At 36.8% G+C, this 24,132-nt stretch overlaps 1 protein-coding gene across 2 annotated transcripts in view; it reads right to left on the bottom strand.

The window, feature by feature from the left end:
• Positions 1-1,932: 1,932 nt before the first annotated feature.
• Positions 1,933-24,132, bottom strand: part of RPS6KC1 (ribosomal protein S6 kinase C1) — a 100,441-nt gene continuing 78,241 nt past the window's right edge. For both annotated transcript variants that reach the window (XM_081323475.1, XM_081323474.1), the window contains 3 exons: positions 13,319-13,401; positions 11,079-11,174; positions 1,933-3,697 (listed from right to left, as the gene is read on the bottom strand). In XM_081323475.1, the coding sequence (XP_081179601.1) occupies positions 3,587-3,697; positions 11,079-11,174; positions 13,319-13,401 (290 nt within the window). In that variant the 3' untranslated portion in view covers positions 1,933-3,586. The remainder of the gene's footprint in view (positions 3,698-11,078; positions 11,175-13,318; positions 13,402-24,132) is intronic.

The following is a 24,132-nucleotide window of genomic DNA, read 5'->3' on the forward strand; positions in this document are numbered from 1 at the left end:
AGAGGGAAAGGAAAAAATGGTTAATTATCTGATTCAGAACTGACATGTATAGTACTCTTAAAATCTCTGCTAGGATATATATATATAATATATTATATCTGCTAGAAGGATACATATACATATACATATACATATACATATACATATACATATACATATACATATACATATACATACATACATACATACATACATACATACATATATATAGATTTGCCCCATGTTTGGGGCCTAGCAAGGTAATCTAAATAGTTAACATTTGAAACATATCTTCCCTTGCAGAAAAAAGCTAACAGAGCGAGAGGGACCTTGTGGCTTAGAGGCAAATAACACTGCCTAATATGCAATCAGCCCAGGTTCGAATCTCAGAAGGGTATAGCTGACTGATGACGACTAAGGAGTCAGAAATGCATCTCAGTTTCCCTTTAATTCTTTGTTAGTAATTTACACAAATATATGAATTGTCCGGTGTGACTACTGCCTGTTTGATAGCCTTCAAGATAGGCTGAAAACAGGAAATAAAGATTTGCCCCATGTTTGGGGCCTAGCAAGGTAATCTAAATAGTTAACATTTGAAACATATCTTCCCTTGCAGAAAAAAGCTAACAGAGCGAGAGGGACCTTGTGGCTTAGAGGCAAATAACACTGCCTAATATGCAATCAGCCCAGGTTCGAATCTCAGAAGGGTATAGCTGACTGATGACGACTAAGGAGTCAGAAATGCATCTCAGTTTCCCTTTAAATGAATATTTAGATGAAATCCAGGCAAGAGCAAACCAATGGCTCACCAATGGCTCACTCCTTCTACTTGCTTTGGGATTGCAATTCCCAACATACTGCTGGAGAGAAGACTGTCCTAGAAAGACTCAAAACTCTTAACAATAAAAAATGGCTAAAGGTTCATGGTCACAACTGGAAGTTTTCTTCTCTTCTAAAACCACCAGACGGCCACTGCTGGAAGGAAGCTTTGCATTTCTCTCAGCTTCAGAAATTTCCTCACCTCTCAGCACAGGAAGTTGTTGCCGCAGCTCACCTGAGGGAGTTCCTGTTATGTAGCAGTGGAAGAGTTTTGTTCAAATGAAGTTTTGGAGAATGATGTAATATCAGATAGCCCTCCATAATAGTAATTCTTTCGGTGACCTGGTTACAGCCTACAGTGTTATTACAGTCCCGTGGTTTGTGTTTTTGTCACAAGGGGTGGAGGTGGGGGAAAACAGGAGCAGGATAATTTCAAAAGGAACCAAACAGAGCTTCCAGATTTCCTTTGGATCAATGAAGTCTTTTCCTTTTTCCACTTTATAGTAGCACCAGTTCTAGCATCCAACAGATGTAGCCTGTCAGATGCACATAGGGATGGCCTGTAAAAATCTTAGCTTCCAGCGTGAACTAGGATGAAGAGCAGGAATTACTAAAAAGCCTAAATATTTCCTTACCAAAGAAATTTACCCTTTGGTCTCCAGATAAAACTAAGAGAAACAAACAGACAAAGAGTCTGTACTATACAATAGCCTATAGGCACCCTAGTGATCTACAACACACTTAGACAGATAAAAGAATACTGGTGTCTATAACTTTCAGATCATCTGATTCTTTTTGCTATATGTTCCATAAGGAATTGCCAGCTTGATGAATATTCCTGGAAAGGGTTTAACTCTTCTTAAATTTGGGGGGCTTAGCCCTCATTTTAAGCAAAAATCTCTTCCATTTCTATAGCTGAAGAGTAAAAATTTCACTCTTTCTCCTGTAATCCAGAAACAGCAGTCTTCCTCAAATTTCTTGGCAGGTAACCCATGTTAAGCACCCTGGGAAGTACTTCAGAGCCATGTAGACTGCTCATAAGCAATAAATAGTGAGAAAGGCATAGCCTCAGATGCAAATAGAGGGAAGGCTCGCCAGTGTGTTAGGATGAATTTAAGGAAGTAACAAGGCACATGTTTGTCTGGTTTTTTAATATATGCTTTTAGAGCTTAATATCTTAATGACCCATCCTAAAGTAGTTATTACAGAAGATTTTTACATGTACTAACACACTGACCTTTTAAAAGAACGAGTCTTTATTTTAAGTAAATATTAACTTTAGGTTGTCTTATTCTCAATTTTTGGAGTCTGTGTTTCCATTTAACAAAATTATCAACAGATTAAGGACCAATAGCCAAATCACCATTATTCTAATTTTATCAGGAGTCAGGAGACTTCTGAAACAGCTTCTTGGCAAATCTGTTTAAAAAAGCAATATTCATGAAAAGCACAACCATTCCCTTGTAGACATCTCACCCATCCCTTTTCAGTTGGCCCTGTTCATGGCACATACAATGGAATTCCAATTGCAAAGCACCAGTGCTTGTGAAAGGTTTCCAAATAATCTTTCTGATAGTGCACTTTAATATAAAACTCTCAAATTTTCTCAGAGCAGTTGTTTGCAGACTCCTCCTTAGGAGGGACTCACAATGGTAAAACACATAAAATAATGTACTGTTTCTACTGTAAATGAAGAAACAAAGTTATAGTGAAATTGAGAAGATAAAACATGTTCAGAATTCACACGAGCAAATAAAAACACATGTACACGTAACTGGAAGTCTGCAAACTGGAACATTTTCCACATAAGCAAAAAAAGAAAGAAAAAAGAAAAACTGCCTACCATAAAAATATTAGCTATATGAAAACATGAATTTCCATACAATAAATGCTAGCTTTCCTTATATCCATACAGCCATACGTTTTTCTGCATTCTACTTTCTCAGTCCATTTAAATTACTAAAATAATCATTATCTAGATGAAAGATTTTTAATCTTGTAGTGATTTAAAATTTGAGGTTAAAATTAGTGCTTTAAAACAAACATTGCATTGCAACCAACAAGCACAAAATAGCAATATTGTAGTTTACATTTTAAGATATGACACTTAACCATTTTGGAATTACATTGCATGATGCTAGCTTTCATTCTCCTGCCATCCCCCTCTCCAAACTAGACATATTAAATGTCAAGTTTTGCAGAAGCACCATAATATTTTATTTAGCATATGTTATTGTTAAGTTATTTTTCTCCCTGTTCTCCAGTCTACTTAAATTCAACTCTGCCAAGGCTACCAAAGTATAAAACGGGGGCTATATTCAGCTGGCATAGATAATAGACACTGGAATGTACAACAGAAATTCCACAACTCATCATCATTTAAAATGAAACAAAATACAAGGAGTGCATTATTATTTGCATAACTCCCCACTAACACCAGAGCTAGATGTGACTTCAGTGACAGGGCTACTTTTCCATCCAGATTCCCATGATTTGAAATGTGGGTAAGGAAATACATGGCATGCAATGGCAACCACTTAGTAATGCCCTGCAATTAGCGCTGCACGTGATCCCAGCTCAAAAGAAGAATTGAAGTCAGTCCGTACAGGTATAAACCACGCCTTTCTTTTGCCCAATCAAGCTTAAACATTTCATTTGGTGTTTGGATTCCAATTTCCAATTTATTCATCCTGGTCTGGAAGCACCTAAAGTCTTCATGATGGCAGCAAGCCAAGAGCATTGTCTGTTAGAAGTCTGCAGCCTAAGCATAGACAACTTGTACAGTTTTTCACTTAGCTAATTCGGTCCAATCAATGGTGGCAAAAAAAGGGTGTGCTTTGATGTCTTCAACTCCAGCAATTCCAGCGCCAAGACGTTCCAAAGAATTGAATTGCAAAAGCTGAAAAGAAAAGAACAAACCAATCAACCCCAAGCTTTTCTTGTTATAGCTCATCAGCAGGGAGGATTGTATCCTCTGGAATTTAATGGCTAAATTGCAATAATATTTATAATAAACAACTTTTTTTCCATATGGCTATTTAAAAACACTAGCACATTAAAAAAAATGGGAAAAGATCAGGATAGAGGCCTCTCATAGTTACAGCCCTAGTTTTATCATATTGTTGGCCATCCTCTTTTCTCTAAGTCATTTATCATTACTACATTACTATTGTAAAATAACAGCCTGTTTGTCGGGACTTGTTTTTACATATCAGTTACTTTGGAAATGTGGATTAGGAGGATGAATTTGGTATATTTTAGAACGTGTTCTCTTCCATCTTCCACAGCATTCTGCAAATGCTAATCTTGGAACTAATCATATCACCAGCCATTCTATGGAGACCCTGTAGATTGAACACAGCAGCATATGATCAACCATATTGAAATGGTTTCCATGCTACACTGGTAGTAACTGATCAACTTAAATATCTGTCTGTTTTGAGACTGAAAGACAAAAGCAAAAAACATAAAATTTTGTAGTGTTAAATTCTGTTTCTTCAAAACTAGTTCTCTTTTACAGGTTTTATAAATAAGTATCAAATGTAGCCTGACATTATGGTTGATTTCCCTTGCTTACATGAGGGTAAGTAATGCCAGGGCTATAGGCGAGTGTAAATTATCATAATTGTATAACAAACATGAATAACAATCCTTGAAACATCTGGCAGAGGTCAAGATAGTAAACTGAAGCAACAGATTCTATTATTGAAATGTAATTGGATTTATTTATTTCATTCTCAGAGCACTCTTCTCCTAAAGAACTTAACAAAGCCTATGTATTGCTACAAATGCCCTCACCTAGGAAGCATACATAGTTTAAGGCAATTATATCCCTGATAGCCACTATATATAGCAGTGGTGGAGAACCTATGGCATGGGTACCAGAGGCGGCACTCAGAACCCTCTCTGTGGGCACCTGCGCCATGCCTCAGAGGTGGCAACTGTCCCTCTTTAACCAGCCACATGCTAACTTGCCAAGGTCCCATGTGGCTGATGCATCCCAGCATGGCTGGTTTCCCTCCCCCCCACCCACCCCGTCCCTCCTGGCCTCACATGCTCTCCTTTTCCCAGGCACGACCCACTGCATCGCCTCCTCAGCTGTCGGCCAACCATCCATCTCAGAGGTGGCTTCTTTGAACTGCTGGCGATGCACTGCAGAGCCCCAGAGTGCGCCGGTCGAGGCAGGCTGTGGCTACTGATGGACACCGTTGGCCCCTATGCGCTCGCTGGCTTCTGTGTGCGAGGGCCGACGGTGTCAGGGAGCAGCCGCCCCAGCCCTTGCCTTGCCCCATGGCAAAGGCATCCCCACCCAGCCTCCCCTTATCCCGCAGGATGAGCCTCCTGCCTACCGCCACTCCTACCGGAGAACCCCTGGATCTCCCCCAACCCTGCCCACCCCCCACAGGTGTCCCGATGAGCGACATTGAGGTGGCCACATCCACCTTGGCCACACCAGCCCAATCTTCCATAACCCTAACCCTAACCTGTTAAAATATTTGAAAATATCAGTACCCAATCACCTATTTTCTTTTGTCAATATCATATTCATACAAAGCACTATCAGTTTTTCTATTCTGTCAAGCTTACTCTTTACTGAACCCTTTCTAACCTGTCAAGATGGATAAGTTGATGTAAGAAAATTCTAGATTCATAAAGCATATCTTTTGAAGAATCACATACCCTAAGTATAATCTGACATTAAGGATCAGTCCAAATCTTCAGATTCATAAGCTGAAGAGCTTGCAGTATAAACCTCAGCCTGCCACAAGAATTGGCCAAACAGAGCGCCCCTGAGATCACCTAAGTGAGCTGATTAAAAATGCAGTCAAGGTCCCAAGCCAAGCAACATCTTGCAGATTAAGAGACAGCAGAGGAAGTCAAGTGTTCTGCTTGAAAGAAAGAAGCATTGACTGAACCAGTTGATTAAACTGACAGAGATGGTCTCTAGAGATGGCTATCTGAGGCAACCTTATGCTTGAATCTCCTACCTGTGACTCTGACTACTATGTTTTTGTTGGATTGTTATTTTAGATCAGAAAAGGACTATTCTTGAATCTTCCTGAACTTGAGATACAAAATTAGAATGAACCTTTATTGTCAAAGTACAAGCATGTATACATTGAGATTGGCTGAGCCTCCCTTCGTGCCCCCACTCTCAACTTACAGTGACACAAACCGTCCATCTTATTAAACCATGTGAGCTAATTGCACAACACACCGGCCTCACAAGTCAATCATGCATAAAGTTGATAAAATTATATCCCGTTCAAAAGCCTAACAGCCCATAGATAAAAGCTGTTCTTCAGCCTGTTGGTACGGCTGGCTATACTCCTATATCTCGTACCTGATGGTAGGAGAGTAAAGAGTAAAGTATCTCTCCAGACTTTTTTGTAAGTTCAAGTATTTTCTACACAGAAACCTTTGAGTTTATAATATGCTTCATGTTATTTTAATGAAAGATTTACAATTACAACTTATCTTGAATTTGTTATCAGAAGCTGTGTGTATATTTAATTGCCAATAAAGAATATTCCATAGACTTCTGTAAACAGTGTAACAAATTTGCAAGATGATTTGACAAGAAAGGACTGGCTATATCCTTGCTATTTTTCACTTTCCCTAAGCAACTGCCTAGGTTGCAAATTGTGATTATGTGACTGCAGATGGTGCAACCAATCATAAATGTGAGCCAATTGCCAAGCCCCCAAATTGTGATGACTTTGGGGCTGCTGCAATCACCTTAACTGGGAGTACAGGTCAAAAGTCCAAGGCCATCATAACTTTGTCATTAAACCAATGGTTTTAAGTCAAGGACTACCTATACTGACATTAATTTTACAATATCTGTATATTATCCAATCTCTAAACATAATTATATGTGGTCATCTATTATATATTTAAGCAGACCAGTACGTAACTTTATGCTTGTGGCTCTCTCATCATATTCAGATTTGTTTTTAGTAAACTTGATTAAATGTGAAACTCAAGCATGGCACAACATAGGAGAACAAACCCATCAGGACCAGACTCAGCAGTCCATCTGCCTTTAAAAGACAAAGACCACTCTTTCGAAGACAGAAAAGTCCACATTCTGGACAAAGAGGACAGCTGGTTTGAAAGAGGGTTCAAAGAGACCATCTATGTCAAAATTCAACAGCCCTCTCTCAACAGAGGGGGGGGGAGGATACGACATCATCTATCTCCAATGTACAACACAGTCCTTTCAACAGTTCCAAGAAGGCTCCAAACACATATGAACTACTAAGGTGACCCTGACGACACAGATAAGCCTCCAGGGGCTTCAATGACTTGCTAAAAGAATGCAAATGACCAGGTGTCTGCAAGGAGTATAAATCCTGCCATTCCCCACCATCCAGTCAGACCTGAAGAAGCTTCTTGGCTGAGAAGCGAAACATCTTTAAGAAAAACAAGAACGTCCAGTTGCCTCATGAAAAAAAGCACCTTTGGGACAACTATGACCTGGATGACTGAGAATCTCCATAGACATGTGAAACTTAAGCTGCACTGGAATTTTGCACATTGCTTGTAAGGCCTAGACTCCTGAAGTATAATGTTTTTAGGCTAACGGAGAACACATTAATTTATCCGAGTAAATATGTAATAAAAATGAAATACGAAAACACTACTTGTCATAACTCGTGAAACCATGCAGAATTAAAGTATTTCAGATAAAAGGTGGGCTACTAATGTAAATGTACTGAGGAAGGTAGAGTATAGCTTCTGGAATTCTTTTCTTTACTAAAAAGATACATAGGAGGGCATCTATTTTTAATTTTATAAGTAACATGTTGCATCTACTTAAGTGTACGTTTATCCTCTTCTTCGTGTGGCTTTCTCTGCGTATGTGCACCAGGAAACACAGAGTGAACTGCATAGGTTCTGCTCCGAATCAAGATGAAGGAGGAGGAAGGTGGAGTTAGAAGAGCAGGATTTCAAGCTGTTGTCAATGACCTCTCCCATATGGATATATCTGAGAGTTTCTTCTGCTTTTTTTTTCCCTCTACTGCTTCCCAGCTGAATCTAGCCTGTTTCAAACTTGATCTTCTTTTGCCAGCTTCTCCCACAACACCAACGTTTATCCCAGAGGACTAGCCTGCTGATCGATGAACACCTTTACATTATTTTCCAATATTTGGGGGAGGCTAGGAAGACATCTAAAAGAAGCTATTACATTATATGCAAGACTTATTAATGGCAGTTAATTGTGGTTCATTTTCTTTCAAGCTATCAATATCAGCTCCTTTAAGCATTAGCTGTTTCTGAAATAATCTTGAACATTCCACTTAAGGGGTTCGTAAATGCAGAATAAGAGGAAGAAAAAGAATATATCAGCAAATACCTGTTGTATTAAAACACCCTGGGGTCATTTTCAGAGGTATTATCTTTTATGCTGCCTCTTATATTTATCAGCCTACAAGAAATACAATGAAAAAAGATCGACCGTCTCCGCTTAGTTTAGATGAAAACTAAATTTCCTTTTACCTGATTTTAATGAAGGTGTGTGAGACACCCAGTGTTTAAGACATCAGGCTAGAAACCAGGAGACTGTGAGTTCTGGCCCTACTTTAGGCACAAAGCCATCTGGGTGTCCTTGGGCCAGTCATTCTCTCTCAGCCCTAGGAAGGAGGCAATGGCAAAGGACTTCTGAAATCCTGCCAAGAAAACTGCAGGGACTACATCCAGGCAGTTGCCAGGAGTCTCAATATACAATGAAGGTATGTCACAAAATATATCCCAATTTGCCCTACATGCAAGAAATATTTGTTTAAATCATATGGAAAAAGATAAAAATATAACTTGATGGATAGCCCCAGTATAGGGTTTCAGTGGAAACCAATGTGATCAGATCAGACAGAGGAAAGTAAGATGAGCTGATGCTTTTCAGACAATTAAAATATTTATCTAAAAAAAGTCTTCAAAGAGGCCCAAGGAGCTTTGGCAGCTAAAGTCTCACAAATGAAATGTAAAGAAACAGTACGATTGATTATTAGTAGTAATAATACTAAGTAGTTTTTTTAAAAAAAATAAAATAAAATCCACAATAAAGTCAAAAGGGAGATGAATATATACATAGAAAGTGAAGTGAACTCTTCTTATCTGCAACTTCTGATGGAAAATGTTTGAAAGGAAGTAACCAGCAAAGCATAAAAATATTTACAAAGGATAAAGGAACTGAAGTTTACATTTCTTCCTTCTTATGAGTCTGTCACATAAGCAGTTCAAAAGAATAATTTCATTTCTAAGTTTCCTTTAAAGGGAACTAGCATAATGCAGTTGTCTCTGGTATTATTTTGGGCGCATGCCTTCATATGCATACATCTAATAATCAAAGTGAGAAATTTCCCCATAAAATGTATTCATTTGCACATCTTAAGTTGGCTCTGCCACTTAAAATTGCTCTAACCTCACTTAGTAAAATAACTCAGATAACAAAACAAGCCTTCTTTGTGAATATACATGAGTTAGTAGATAAGCAGTCAGAAAACAGCCACTCGGCCGTCTTCTGGAAAATATAACAACTGATACCAGGTGGAAAAGTTAAGTACAAAGACATTTATGTTCTGAAGGCTTTCCCTGTTACAAGGAAAAAAGTTTTAATATGAGAAAGAAAATGCAAAATAAGCTGCATTAAAGCTGCATAGTTCAAAAAGAGACTGGTTATTATGCTAACTGGGGCAGCTTTCGAGAAATTTGATGTCAATTAAGAGAGCCTCCAGAATTTCACGTGTATCTTCAGGTAATCAAAATAAGGAATAACAATAATAATAATAATAATGGCTCTGAAGTACGTAGCTTCTAGCTGGCTAGATCGGGGTGGGGTGTTATTTTTTCAGTGAGGTCAGTGATTCTGAAATCCATGTCATGGGACACATTTGGCATGTATCTGAACACTGTTCCTCTCCTAGACATTCTGTGATGGGCTGACCCAAGCAACCTGCGAGGAGGTGGAAAAGGAAAGTCATAATGACAAATGACTAGCTATGCCAAGAGCCCCTTTTTCCTTTTCCTGACAAAGCTTCCTCAAAAATGAATGGTAGTTTCCTTAGAAAGACACACAAAAGAAAATTGATTTACTAGCCAATGGAGCAGACTCTTCAACTGTAAAGTCAGCCACATGCAGCCCAGAGATGAAACACTTCCTTTTGGACATGGGTAACCTTGAACCTGGGGGAGGAGGGAAAATAACAAGCGGTCTGGCATAAAGTGCAAGTTGCTATGTATTGCTTTAATAAACTCCCAAAGATGCCAATGGTAAATTTCCATTCATTTTCAGTCTCCTTTCTGAGGTAGCGTATAAAATATCCGTTCTATGAGCCTAGTAACTAGATGAAGTCATTGTGGTCTTAACAGCACATGTACACTTTTAATTCTTATTTATTTATTCTAGTAAGTAAATCTCTACTACTCCCACTGAATACTGACTATAAATGGTTTATAATCCTATCTACATAAATAGATTAAAACAATAAAAATAACCACACAATAGTAACAGTTTTTAAAAACATAAGAACCATAACATTCAAACAAGAGGACATATCTAAATCAGTTTGGCTCCATCATCAAAGTTTGTTAAACTAACCAAGTTTTAGTATGTTTCTAAATCCTAATACATTATGCTAACTTTAATATTAAAAATATACCTTTACTCCCAAATTGTCTATGTCAGGAGAGATAATTAAGGATAAATCAATGGATTTCTGCAGCAGTTTTGTGCCCAAGCTATATTTGGTGACAACAGATGGATAGGTCTTATATACTGCTCAATCATTCCTTTTCTCCTTTCCAAAATTAAATAATTAAGTCCACTGTTTGTTCACCTTTTCCTGACAAAATAGCTCCTATTTTTTATAATTGTGTAACTGTAAGACATTTCTACCCTACGCATTAATAGTTTAGTTTCTTTACTTGTTTACATATTAAGCAGAATTTTACTAAGAAGATGTAGCTACTGGGGACACTAATATAAACCACAATCCTATTAGCACATTTTCAGATGCTGAATTTAAACATTATTCCCAAATCCTTTATAAAAGTTTCCAAAGATAAATAGGAAAGATAGGAAACCTTTTACAACATCAAGTATAAAAAGAACAAAGCTAATTTTATTAACAGTGTAAGGTGATAAGGGGTTGTCAATTCCACTAAGTGAAAAAAATCCATTACATTTTTATATATTCAGTAAAATATATGCCATATGTTAATCTGACTTTAGCCGTAGCAAGGAGTACAACATTTGTACACATTCATCAAGAATTTACCTGTTGAAGGAGGGATCTGGCTTCTTCTGAAATGTGATCAGGTAAGTTTAAACAGGTATGAGTATTTATTCCTGCTGGGTGGCACTCCAAGAGATTCTATGGCAAACCATCAAGAAATGCATCATATTAAAGTTCATGTTATGATAAAGAATGGAGATGCATGTTACTATATTCAAAAAGTAATCCTCCTCAATCTATGTTAATATTTCCATAACTCTTAACCAGAAAGTGACTGATATTGCTTACTGGAAATGAAAGACGTTGTAATTCAACTAGGTGAGCTAGTTAATCAGGTGTAATAGAACTGATTATCAGCAGAACAGAACAGTGCAGATTTGCATTGGTTTGGGAGCTTCACCTTTTGAATATTCACTATGCAAGCCTAAAATCTCATTCCTGTTGTGAGATGGGAAAAAATGGAGGTGCAAGCTAAGGTACACAATTCAAACAGGTAATTATGACCTCTGTGAAAAGCTCTAACAATAATGGAATCTCAAAATGTGAATGGGGGAATGAGGATCAAGGAGGTACAGACCTCTGCTCCATTTCTTAGGCAGGTTACCCAACCTAATTATGTTCTTTTATACAGACATAACCCACCCAAATTCTCATCAGCTTTAGGGATAGTGGAAATTGTATTTCAACATACACCAAGACTAGCAAGAGGAAATATACAGAAACACGTTAGGAGTGGGGTATCCAACCTTGGCATCTTTAAAACTTGTGGACTTCAACTTCCAGAATCCCCCAGCCAGCCAATTCTGGGAGTTGAAGTCCACAAGACTTAAAAGTTACCAAGATTGGACACCCCTACTTTAGAACACAGTTTCCCAACCTTTCCTGCTTTGCAACCGACAAGGGGGGGAAGGGTTGGTTCTGCACGAGTGGTTGCCTAGCACATGCATGGTGTGCAGCTCCATTTGTGCAAGCGGCAAGCACATGTGGCTGCCACTCACACAAATGGGGATGCACGTGTGCATGCTCACCTGCCATTTCCATGGCCCAGTTGTAAATAGCTAATGGCCCACTAGTGAGCTGCAGCCCAGAGGTTGGGGACCCCTGCTTTAGGGAACATCATTTTCTTTCAGAAGAAGCAGAGGGGAAGAAGCCAATGGGCCCCTCCTTCCAACAAAAAGACATGCCTTCTTCCTACATAATTTAACCCTTTCACCAGGGGGAAGGAGGATGTAATTGGGGGGAAAGATTGATTTGTTGAATACAAAGTATGGTCCTAAGTTGAACCAAACAGGTATGCCAAGTAAATGTTGTTTTTTTAAAAAAAATCCCTTTGCATCTTACTATATCTTCCTGAAGTCTTAAAAGATCTATAAAGATGGGCCAAATACAAAACATTTAAATTCTGTTCTATTCAAATGAGGAACAATGAAATAAGATACATCTTTTTCATGAATTCACTTCCACAGTGTACCCCAGCAACCTGCATTCATTGTTAATTACTTCTTGTTCCTCAGTGTTACATTTCAAAGGGAATACTTCTTTTCCATCCATATTTTTGGCCCCAGAAACACATTATGTACTCTGAGCCCCAATAGCATGCCCTATTGACAGCATCATAATAAAATAAAGCACTATTTTTTTCCTTGTAAGAAAAATATATGTCTGGGTTCATCACCATGCTAAGTCATAATATGTTCAGTTTCAGTTTAAAATACTTTGTGAACTACTAGTGGTATAGACCACTGTTTATGGCTTAGCACATTGTAAGAACCTGGCCATCTGTAGTTTATTCAACAAATGTTGTATGTGGTAGAGTACCAGCTTGGTCTAGTGGTTAAGGTGCCAGGCTAGAAGGTAGGAGACCATGAGTTCAAGTCCCACCTTAGCCATGAAAGCTAGTTGAACAACTCTCTCACTCCAACCCACCTCACAGAATTGTTGTTGTGAGCAAAATAGGAGAAGATGATTTACAAATTACTCATTACCTTGAGTTATTTGTAAAAATAATAAAGGCAGGAAATAAATACATAAATTAATAAAAAAATAGTATCTTCAATTGTACTGCGTTTCTTTCTTACAATATGAAAGTTCCTATCCTATATTTTTGTTATTTTTATACTATGATATTATTAATGCTCTCTAGGCTGCAAAAATCCTGATGTCCCCTAGATGTGAACAAAACATCTTAGCTGCCTTTGGATATTTACAGCCTAGAACTAATTCCCCAATTTTCTGTGGAATTTCAGAACATGGCATACTTTTTCTTTAAAGGTACACCCTACCATTCCAGTAAGGAGTTCAAAGAGAAGAGCACCCAAACTCCACCAGTCGCAGGCCTCTGTTTCTTCAAAAACAACACCAACTTCTGAATGAAAGGTAAGCACAGTTAAAACATCAAAAAACCTTTCAAACTTGCATTTGCAAGATGACTCAGACCATAACAGAACATCTTTCCCCAATTATCTAGACCAGACATGTCAAACACAAGGCCCGGGGGCCGGATCCGGCCCGCAAAGTGGTTTCATGTGGCCCACAAAGCCATCCTGGAAACAGTAAGGGAACGGCCCCCACTGCCTTGGCCCTCGCCCAGAGACCCTCCTTCTGCCAGAGACCCTCAGATCTGTCCCACTCCTGCCCAGGCCCGCATAGGCACCCTTGATGCAAACCATGTAGAGCTGGCCACACCCACCCAGTAGGCCATATGCACTCTAGCCACACCCACCCTGGCCATACCCACCTGGCCCCTTGAGGGCAACTGCAATGCTAATGCAGCCCTCAATGAAATTGAGTTTGACACCCCTGATCTAGACGTTACTAGACATACCAGTTTGCCACAGCAATCAGGACTGTCAAATGTTTATCTTCCAAACACAATACAGCTGCTGAGTTCACCCATCATGCTAAACCATAAACAGTTTAAGTTTAACATGCTGCATGAACCAGCTATTGTGGTTCATAAAACCTGTAGCCAATCACTGTGGCTTTTTCCAGAAATAGTTATTACAAGTATGATGCATGCTTCCACTCACTATCACTACCCTCACTTGGCTAGAGGAGCAATCTAATTGGCTGAATTAAACCAATTCCTAGTAATTCCAAAGAAAAATAAAACACACTAATAACAACATACAAAAGGACAAAACGTAAAACAAGACCACAGTGGTGACAATAGAAATTTCATAACAGGCACAGCAATTTCTGTCAAGCCCACACAGGTAGGTATTTAGCTGAAAGCGCATTCATTTTGGTGAATTCAGGGAAGGAATTCCACAGTCAGCACCTGCCATTTCCATTCTGAAAGGAGATACATCTCCTCTTCATGTAGGAAACAGGAATCTGCTTCTAGAGCACGGGTAGGCAACCTTGGCTCTTTTATGATTCGTGGACTTCAATTCCCAGAATTCCTGAGCCAGCCATGCTGGCTCAGGAATTCTGGGAGTTGAAGTCCAGGAATCATAAAAGAGCCAAGGTTGCCTATCCTTGTTCTAAAGCAATTGTCCCCAAACTGGTGCCCTCTTAGGAATTAGGCAAGCTGTTTTTCTGGGCATTTACATCTGGCGGTCTCTAAGTCAAAAAAAAGGCAGCCATACCTCCTATTTTAGTGAAAGGACAAGATCATAGAATTCACTGAGTAGCCTTGAGAAACCAATTATCTCTCAGCAATGTAGCATACAGTGGATGTAGCACTATAATGATAGCCGTTAAGTGCTGTTGTCTTTAGGGTGGGGTAGACAATAAATAAAAAATCATGGCTATTGTAATGGATTTCTTCCAAATTTTCTGGCAAAGAAAGTGATGAAGATTGGGATTTCTGGGCAAAACCTTTGCACACTGAACTTTTGGGTGCTGGTACAGCACAGGGGCTGAATTGTAGGAGCTTCCATGATGTGATCGAGCTTTCTCTATGATGCACCTATGATTGAAGATAGCAGGAAAGGCTTTGCAAGCAACTCTGTATTCTTAGCGTATTTAGAGTTGTGAAGCTTTAAAGCAGGGGTCTTCAAACCTGGCCCTTTTATGACATGTGGACTTCAACTCCCAGAATTCCTCAGCCAGGCACCCTGAGGAATTTGGGTTTGAAAGCTCATGGGCATGCCAAAGTATATAAAGATGGTATATAAAGGTATATAACGATGATATAACTTCCATACTCCCAAGACCCAATGGTAACAGAAATATACAATATTCTTTCTCTGATATTAGTTCTCAAACCAACAAACGTAGCACTTGTTTTATTGCTAGAACCTTTTATACATTTAGATCATATTAACAAGGCCTGACCATAATCAAAGTATGGGATTTGGACTAGAGCAAGGGGTTGGGCTAGAAGGCCTCCAAGGTCCCTTCCAACTCTGTTATTCTGTTGAAGTAATGTATTGATTTAATAAAAAGCATTATGAAATGTTGAAGTTCATAGCAAATCCCCTTTTTTGCTCAATACCCTGGTTAAGTACTTATGGTTTACTGTATGAATTGGATTAACCATTAGATTGTACCCACGGAATTAATTAAAATGCAAAGCAATTTAACATTTGTTAATTTTGTAAAATGTCAGCCACTTGATTAAAATTAAAGTAATTTGTAAATAAAATTTAAAGAAGTTATTTTTATAAAATTGAATGAAATTAGTATAGGAAGAAAATATCTCTTGTCTCACATGCAGAACACCCACAGGGGCAAAGAAGCTGCTAAAAATGTTTCTACCACCACCAGCAGCAAAACAGGTGTAATATAACTTTAATTACCCACAAGGCACAACTTGTAAATCCATTTTAAGCCATGATTTTGTATCTCTTCACTATACTTCATTATGAATGTTAATATTAGGTAGGTCTATGCAGTTATGCCTAAGATTTTACGGCATAGTTATGAGGAACACCTCTAAACTTGCAGCAATCATACATCCAGATACATCCATTGTTTAAAAAACTATTTTAAAAATTAGGAAGCTTTTGTTTACCTAAGTTGCCCCATGTATGTGTTAGTAAACCTAACCCTAAAGGCTAATGTTAAGATGCCTAATGTCTACACACCTGATTAGGTAACTTTTTGCTTTTACTCATGTTGCCTCCAGGTCTTTTTAGATGGAGAGTTTATGAACACAGAGAGTCCCCGCCATCAGAGAATAAACAGCCATGAGTGGTTATGGATCTTTCAGGCCTATGATACTGTTGACTTTCCTGAATAATTATGGGACTTCTACTTTTTTAAATGGTCTGGTAGATTTGGGGTCTGGATGCTGATCCTTTCCCTCATCCAAGAAAAGTTTTTCCTCTTCCCTTTGTGACTAGTCTGAAAGAAGGCATCTGAGTCAGATGTGCACAAAATTACATTGCTGGCCATTGGCACTGCTGAGGTGAATGGCTGAGAAAAATTGAGACAAAACAGCCCTCACAACCTTTTTAGCCCTGTCTCCACAGTGAGTGGGATGGAGATACCCACTTCAGAACACCATGGTGCCACTTATTGGAAAAAGCTTCAGATAATATTTCCTCTGCACTCTCCTTTCCTTGCATTTTCTCTGCAATATATTGATATAATAACCTTTGTATATCACATCAATAAAGCAACCTTTACTCTCAGTAATATATCATAGACAAAAATAAAAAAAACATAGATTGCAGAATACATTTGAAGCCCAACCAACTAATGTAATTCTGCATAGTGAAAAAGCTCTCCCCCTTCCAACCATCAAAAAGTTTTAATATTGCAATAAATCTTACTCAAATGCCAGCTCTCAATAATGAAGCCATTTCATTCATATCAGCTAAGACATTTATATAATAAAAAATGGTAGCCATAAACCCAAGCAACCATTTGCTTTTCTATTACTGTATTTCTAACAGTTCTCTGCCTTACTTATGTATGGATCGTTCAGAAGAGAATTTGAGGATATCTGCATTTGTATCAACTGGCACTATATGAAGATTTTTTAATATATACAGTATATACAGAGCCAATTTGGTGTAGTAGTTAAAGTGCTGGCCTAGAAACCAAGAGACTGGGAGTTCTAGTCCCACTTTAGGTATGAAAGCCTGCTGGCTAACTGGGCTAGTCCTTTTATTTTAGTCCAACCCACTTCATAGAATTGTTATTATGGGGAAAATAGGAAGGAGTATCAAGCATACTCATCACCTTCAGTTATGTATAAAGTAATAAAGTTGGGATAAAAATATAAAATAAAATAAAATAAAATAATAAAATAAAATAAAATAATAAAATAATAATAAAATAAAATAAAATAAAATAAAATAAAATAAAATAAAATAATAAAATAAAAATAATAAATAATAAAATAAAATAAAATAAAATAAAATAAAATAAAATAAAATAATAAAATAAAATAATAAAATAAAATAAAATAAAATAAAATAAAATAAATAAAATAATAAAATAAAATAAAATAAAATAAAATAAAATAAAATAATAAAATAATAAAATAAAATAAAATAAAATAAAATAAAATAAAATAATAAAATAAAATAAAATAAAATAATAAAATAAAATAAAATAAAATAAAATAATAAAATAAAATAAAATAAAATATAATAAAATAATAAAATAAAATAAAATAAAATAAAATAAAATAAAATAAAATAATAAAATAAAATAAAATAATAAAATAAAATAAAATGGCAAGTCATAAGAATAGACTACCACTAACTGACAGTACATTTTTCAAACAGGCATTTTTCCCAACCATTCTGGAGATGCCAGAAGCACAACACCCAGAATATGAATTTTAGCCACTGAGCAATAGTTCTTTCTTAACTAGTTCTCAATCTTCTCCTGCTCCTTATGAAAGAATCATATTTATACAATATATCAATTCATATGTTCTGATATATTCACAGCATAATCAATTGTTCATTCACCTTTTACAAGAGTACTTCACTGAGAAAAAGCACAAAAGTATACAAAATATATACCAAAGAAATCTTTCGTCCCATCTACAACAATCTTCCTGTTAATTTTGTTCCAGGATTTACATCTTCCCTTTTTTTGTCAGAAAAGATGGACACTAAATTTGAACCTTATGCATTAAAATAAATGTTAAAACTAAGGAAATGCATTCTTCTTCAGAATCTATACTAACAAAAATGGTTTCTGCCTGTCAATCTCACCTCTTTATTTAAGAGACTAAAATGATATTTCTATTCTGATATTTTTGTGGCCAAGCATGCACATGCGCAAGAATCCTAATTCAAGCAACACCTAACTTCATGCACTTCCAACTTTCTTTTTTCTTCAAAACTAACGTTACAATAACAGACAACACTTTTCATGCAATTGAGAAATCATCATTGTCACAAAACTACCTGCAATTTGATATCAGAAAACTGTTCTGGTTCTTACAAAAAGCCACTGTGTAATGTTTTTGTTTTGTTTTGCTCAGGAGAACCAGACTGGATATTAAGATACATTAGCACAAGCTCTTACAGAATCCATTATTAGGATTTCAGCTTTTTCTGTGTCTACAATCCTAATAGGTTTGTTCATTATAGGTTCTATGCATGCTATCCTTGCTCTATGATTTCCAACTTGGGAGCTTACTTTACTATCCTATCATACCAAAATTGTCATAAGGCATTTATCACAACACAGTTTAAACTGTCTCCAACAAACCATGTTTCTTAAGGCTTCTTTCTTGGGTAAAATACATGGCGCAAAGAGAAAGATACAAGCCACGGAAAGATACAGCCATGGAAAGATACATGCCAGAGAAAGACCTGGACCTGGATTATAGAACAAACGAAAGTATACAATATCATTAAGAGAGTAAAAGAATCGAAAAGGAAATGGGCTGGTCAGATAGCAAGAATAACTGATGGCAGGTGGACCAAGGCAGTCATGGAATGGACCCCACTTGATAAAAAGCATCCAGATGGATCAACGACATCAGCAAGTATTGCAGGCCCAATTGGCAAAGGAAAGCTCTGGACCATATTGGTTGGAAACATGAGGAAGAGGCCTTCATCCTGCAGTGGATAGACAATGGCTAAATTGATGATGATGATGATGATGATGATGATGATGATGATGATTCTTTTGAACACTTAGTTCTAGCCATTAAAGGCTTTATAGTAACCTTCAGATTGGGTTTTCTTTAAAGAATCAAGGCAATATTTACGTATTTCATTTAAAATAAACTTTTATACTGTGAAATAAAAAAATCTTCATTTGCTTTAAGAAAATGGAAAGGGTTTTTCTTCATGTTAGCTACCTCCAAGGCAAAGTTTAATCTTAAACTTTCTCTAAGCTATCTACTAATATAGAGTAGACAAGTTGTTTAGTTCAGTCAAGTATGGAAAATAATCACCCCTAATCTCACTTCTTTTCCAATTATATGGACAAGGAACTAATTTTCTCCCATACACACCCAATATGTACACAGAATAATTTTCAGATCGCATGGTCTAATGGAAGAGATTCCTTTGAGAATTATGGGTTTCACTGACAAAGTATAGGCTGAACTTTACTCTTGTTATCTTGGAGATAACCATAAGGGGTATTCTGTTGATCATATTTTTTTCAAACTTTTTCAAACAAATTAATTTGCTTATTCATTGAGATCATGGAAGATTAGAACTCTGCATTCACAATCGATCTTTGGGGACTCCAAGTATCACAGAAAGCTTCAGTGCTTCACAAAGCTGCCTTATTCCTTATGGTTATTTTTTTCCTACAATGCCTTTTTCTCAGAAATATTCAAATGCACAAAATGAAATAATGTGTGATAATGAGACAGGCAAGGCTGTTGCTCAACAATAACAAGTCTTAAATATTTTTATCAAAATGTTCTTCAAGAGCTTTCAGAGGGCCAGAGACTGATATTGGCAAGATGGATCAGTTTATAAGCATATTTTTTTTTGGGGGGGGGGCGGAATTACCTGATCTGAAAAAACTATTCCACCACTGTGCATTTGTGGAAGCAAACTGCAGATATTCACATTTTTTTCAGTCAAATGGCAGGGGCAGGTCGGAAAAATCAGCTAGAACTGGAGATGTTTGATAATGAAATTGGAAGACTCACTGTTAATTCGTGAAATTGAAATTTCAGGTATCATGCAATGTGAAATGATTACATTGGCAATCCTAATCTAAAAGGATTAGGTGGCAAATACAAAAGGCTTGAAACCTTGGACTGTTTTGCCAATCAGAATAAACCAGAGATGCATAACTGATATCTTCCACATAAAGCTTCCATGACCAATAGCATGGTATGGTGGAAGTTATAGTTGAAAACCTTTATAGAGCACCAAGTAGTTTAATCTTTGAATAGACAGCATGGAATTTTGCATAATGTTGTACATTCATACATTGATGACAGTAAACAATGAATGAAATTATTCTATTAATCAATTCATATTCCTTATGCGATTCTTACCTTCTGCAGTTTAAAAAACGTTATGGCTAATTTTTACACATTCTCTTTAATACCTACTTTATACATTTCAGATTGTGAACTACCGTATATAACTTACATTTTCCTCATTTCAGCGGCAGTAATTCTTTAAAATCTAAGATCATAAATTTGGCAAGGGAAAAAATGTCCATAACAGAAGGTGATCATTTGAATTTCAAACTGAATCTTTCTTGTTTTCTCCTCAATTAGACCAAAACATGTTGATTTAAAAGGTTTGTGTCTGTATGTTTCTTTTTCAAACTTATTTTTAGACAGAATAATGGCCCCCCTGCTAGTTTGGCATTTGCTCAAAATTTTTGTCCCTGCAAATCAAATCTGTTACTGGAATTTTTCCCTCTGCTATCCCTGCTCCCCCTCCTCCCCTTCAAAATACCAAGGCACATTAACCAAAAGATAAAAAGGTTGGTTGCTGATATTACAAAGCACAGGGCAGGTGGTTAATGTTTTTTTAGCACAAATATGTGATAAGATTCCCAGGGGATGCTAGGAGCAAAAGGATGTTTCAACAGAAGCGAAACATTTGCATTATGAGTTGGGAATAACCTTACTTTTAATCTTTACCCTAAGATTTGTCTACGTTATTTTTTTAAAAAAAAAGAAAATGTTTTTAATGACATGAAGGGACATTGAGCAATTTGGACATCTAATGGGCTAAGAAATATTGTGAACTGGTAAGAAGTTTGCTATTTAGGAAGTGCTTATAGCAAATCAGAGCATCTATCCATCTATAGCCATGACTCTAACTTTCAGATAGCAGTTATCTTTCCTAGCTCTACTTGAAGTACTTGGGAATTAAAATGTCCATGTGCAAAAGATGTGCTTCCCAATTTTACATTTCTGGAAGTAGTTATTTTTCTACAGTCTACAACCTCCAGTGGCATCCATCTCTAATTATTTGGGCCTAACTAAAGCTTCTGCCTTTCTTTTTCCTCATCTCCTTTGTGCATTTGATTACTAATGGAAGAAAATGGCAGCCTCTTCTACACTTCATTCTTCCTGCTTTCTACTCCATATTTTTGACCACTACTGCAAAGAATAAGAAAACTCTCAGCACCAAGAAGTAAGAGCAGCATGAGACTCCATGTTTTAACAACTTGCCTTCTTAACATATTCACCCAACTGTATTTATACATTTCTCCTTAGACATTCGGCTTCATTGGAACAGATGTGTTTTGCTTTTATTATATTGTACAAACTTTTTTATTTATTATTATTAAGGATTTTAATAATTATGATCATCGTTCTCTGAATTCATGAATTCTGACCTTTGGGTGGGTAAGAGCATTATGTTTTGGAAATAGCATGACAGTCATTTGTATTTTCAAACTATATCCCACAAAACCTTTAGATTCTCCCAGAACTTGGTTGGATTCTTTGAGAGCCCAAGGACCTTTTTTCTTTACATTTCATTCAAACACAGACAATTTTCTATCACAAGAACATTATCTCTTCATCAGGAGTTCTGGGAACTTTTCTTTTAAACTAACAATTTCTAAAGCAAGCCTGGAAAAATCCGATTTGCATCAGTTTAATACTAAAATACTCGGCAACTTGCACTGCTGAAAAAGCAGTTGAGTACAATTATAATTAATTATAACACAGCTTCTTCTTTATCTATAGTTCTCTCATATTATACAAAACTCCTAGCTGAGTCTGATTATAGACAACAGTTAATGGTAGGTTGCCACCTACTGGCCAACTTTGAGAACTCTCCCTTGGCAAAAAAATTCCTTCAAAACCAAAGTAGATATTTTAGGACAAATGTATGGTGGTGGTCATGATGGAGGTTTTCTAATCCAAGCACTAGCTTTCAGCTTCAGGGGTTTAATTCTTTCCGTGCAACCTGTTCCATTTTTAATTGCTCCTACTCTTATCACCAGACAGAATTTCAGAAATACAAATGTCAACATCCGTTGGAGGTGGCAATTTACAAGTGGAGAATAGCAGGGTCAGAAAAGACTAAATGGGGTGCTCTTCAAATTCAAATCATCTTAAGAATATTCTGAGCAGCATGTGGCTCTATTCTGACAAGGGGAGAATTTGTTCTATTTGCCAGAAGATGATCTTCCAAAGGTGTATTTTTAGAATATATATTTAAAATGAATTGGAGTACAACAAGATTATATTAGTTTTCCCTCTGCAATTAGAAAAACAACATGCTTTCTTCAGAGTGTCATTTAAAAAAAATAGCATTAGGGACATGATAAGACAGAGCATCTAAGCATTATACTCCAACACATAGATTTGTATGGAGAAAAAAACACTGCCCACTAAGGAAAAAGATGCTTTTCTCAGGTATTTGCCTGTCTTTTAAGACTTTTGTTATACTAAAGCAAGATCTCTTTCCTTTTAATATTTCTGTCTCCAGTAATCTTTGGCCAAGTGTTTTGAATGTTCTTAAGATGACATGTGGAGGAGCCACATGTGATAATGGAAGATACACCTTATCTTGACACAGTGTCCATTTTAACTACAGATAGTCCTCAACTTATAATCATTCATTTAGTGATCGTTCAAAGTTACAACAGTCCTGAAAAACTGACTTATGACCGTTTTCACACTTATGACCATTGCAACATCCCCATGGTCACATGATCAAAATTTAGATCCTTGGCAACTGGTTCATGTTCAAAACAGTTGCAATGACCCAGGTTGATGTGATCCCCTTTTGCGACCTTCTGACCAAGTCAATGGGGAAGCCAGATTCACTTAACAACTGTACAGTGTTTTACTTAACAACCGTGGCAAGAAAAAGTCATAAGGTGGGGCAAAACCTACTTAAGAACTGTCTCGCTTAGCAACAGAAACTTTGGGCTCAATTGTGATCATTAAGTCGAGGACTGCCTATACTGTATCTAAAAGGAACAAATCAAGCTGTGCTTTGTAAATGTCTAGTCTTTTTAAAAGATTCAAAAGGTCTTTTGAATGAAAAAGATTCATTTAAAATCGTGAAAAATTACTGGTACTTTTCTATCTAATCGTTTATCAAAAACAAAAGCAGTTGTTGTGAAGAGGGTTACAACTGGGTTGGTATATTTTGTGTTAGTATTACTAGGGGCAAGGTCTTTCCTAACAACCTTTCCATTCTGCATAGTCTTGACAGTGATAAGAGAAGCATATAGATCTGGCCTTTTTTCCTATATTCTAATCAATGTATCATGGAACACTGTGTGTCTTTGCAAAACAATACTTGGTTCCAGTAGAAAAGTTCCCTGCTTGATACAAATGAAAAAATAACAGAAGCATCATTCTTTTTTTTTGTGACCTTACTGGCTTCATGATCTCTTTTTTTGACTTGAAATAATCCAATCTTGCCCTAATTGCTGATCTTCAGGTACGCTGAGGAATACCAGGTTGGGGAAAGCTGGAAAAGAATCACTCCCCAATTTCCCAGCATGATCATTCATACTGTTTTGCTACTTATATGACATTTGGGTGCATAACTGCAATTAACTCCAGAAACTCTAAAATATGCCCATCTCTTTTAGAGTAAAGCTTATGTTTTCCCATTCATATTTTGGACAATGGTTGTTTGTGATGGAAAAAATAAGCAAGGTGACAAACATTCCTGTACATTTAATGTAAGAAAATGAATATATATTTTCTTATTCCTATCACACCTGGGGGGTGTTGATCCGGTGACAGCACCAAGCCAACCTTGGCTGTTAA

The sequence above is a fragment of the Vipera berus genome (genome assembly GCF_964194415.1).
Source record: "Vipera berus genome assembly, chromosome: 1".
NCBI lineage: Eukaryota > Metazoa > Chordata > Lepidosauria > Squamata > Viperidae > Vipera > Vipera berus.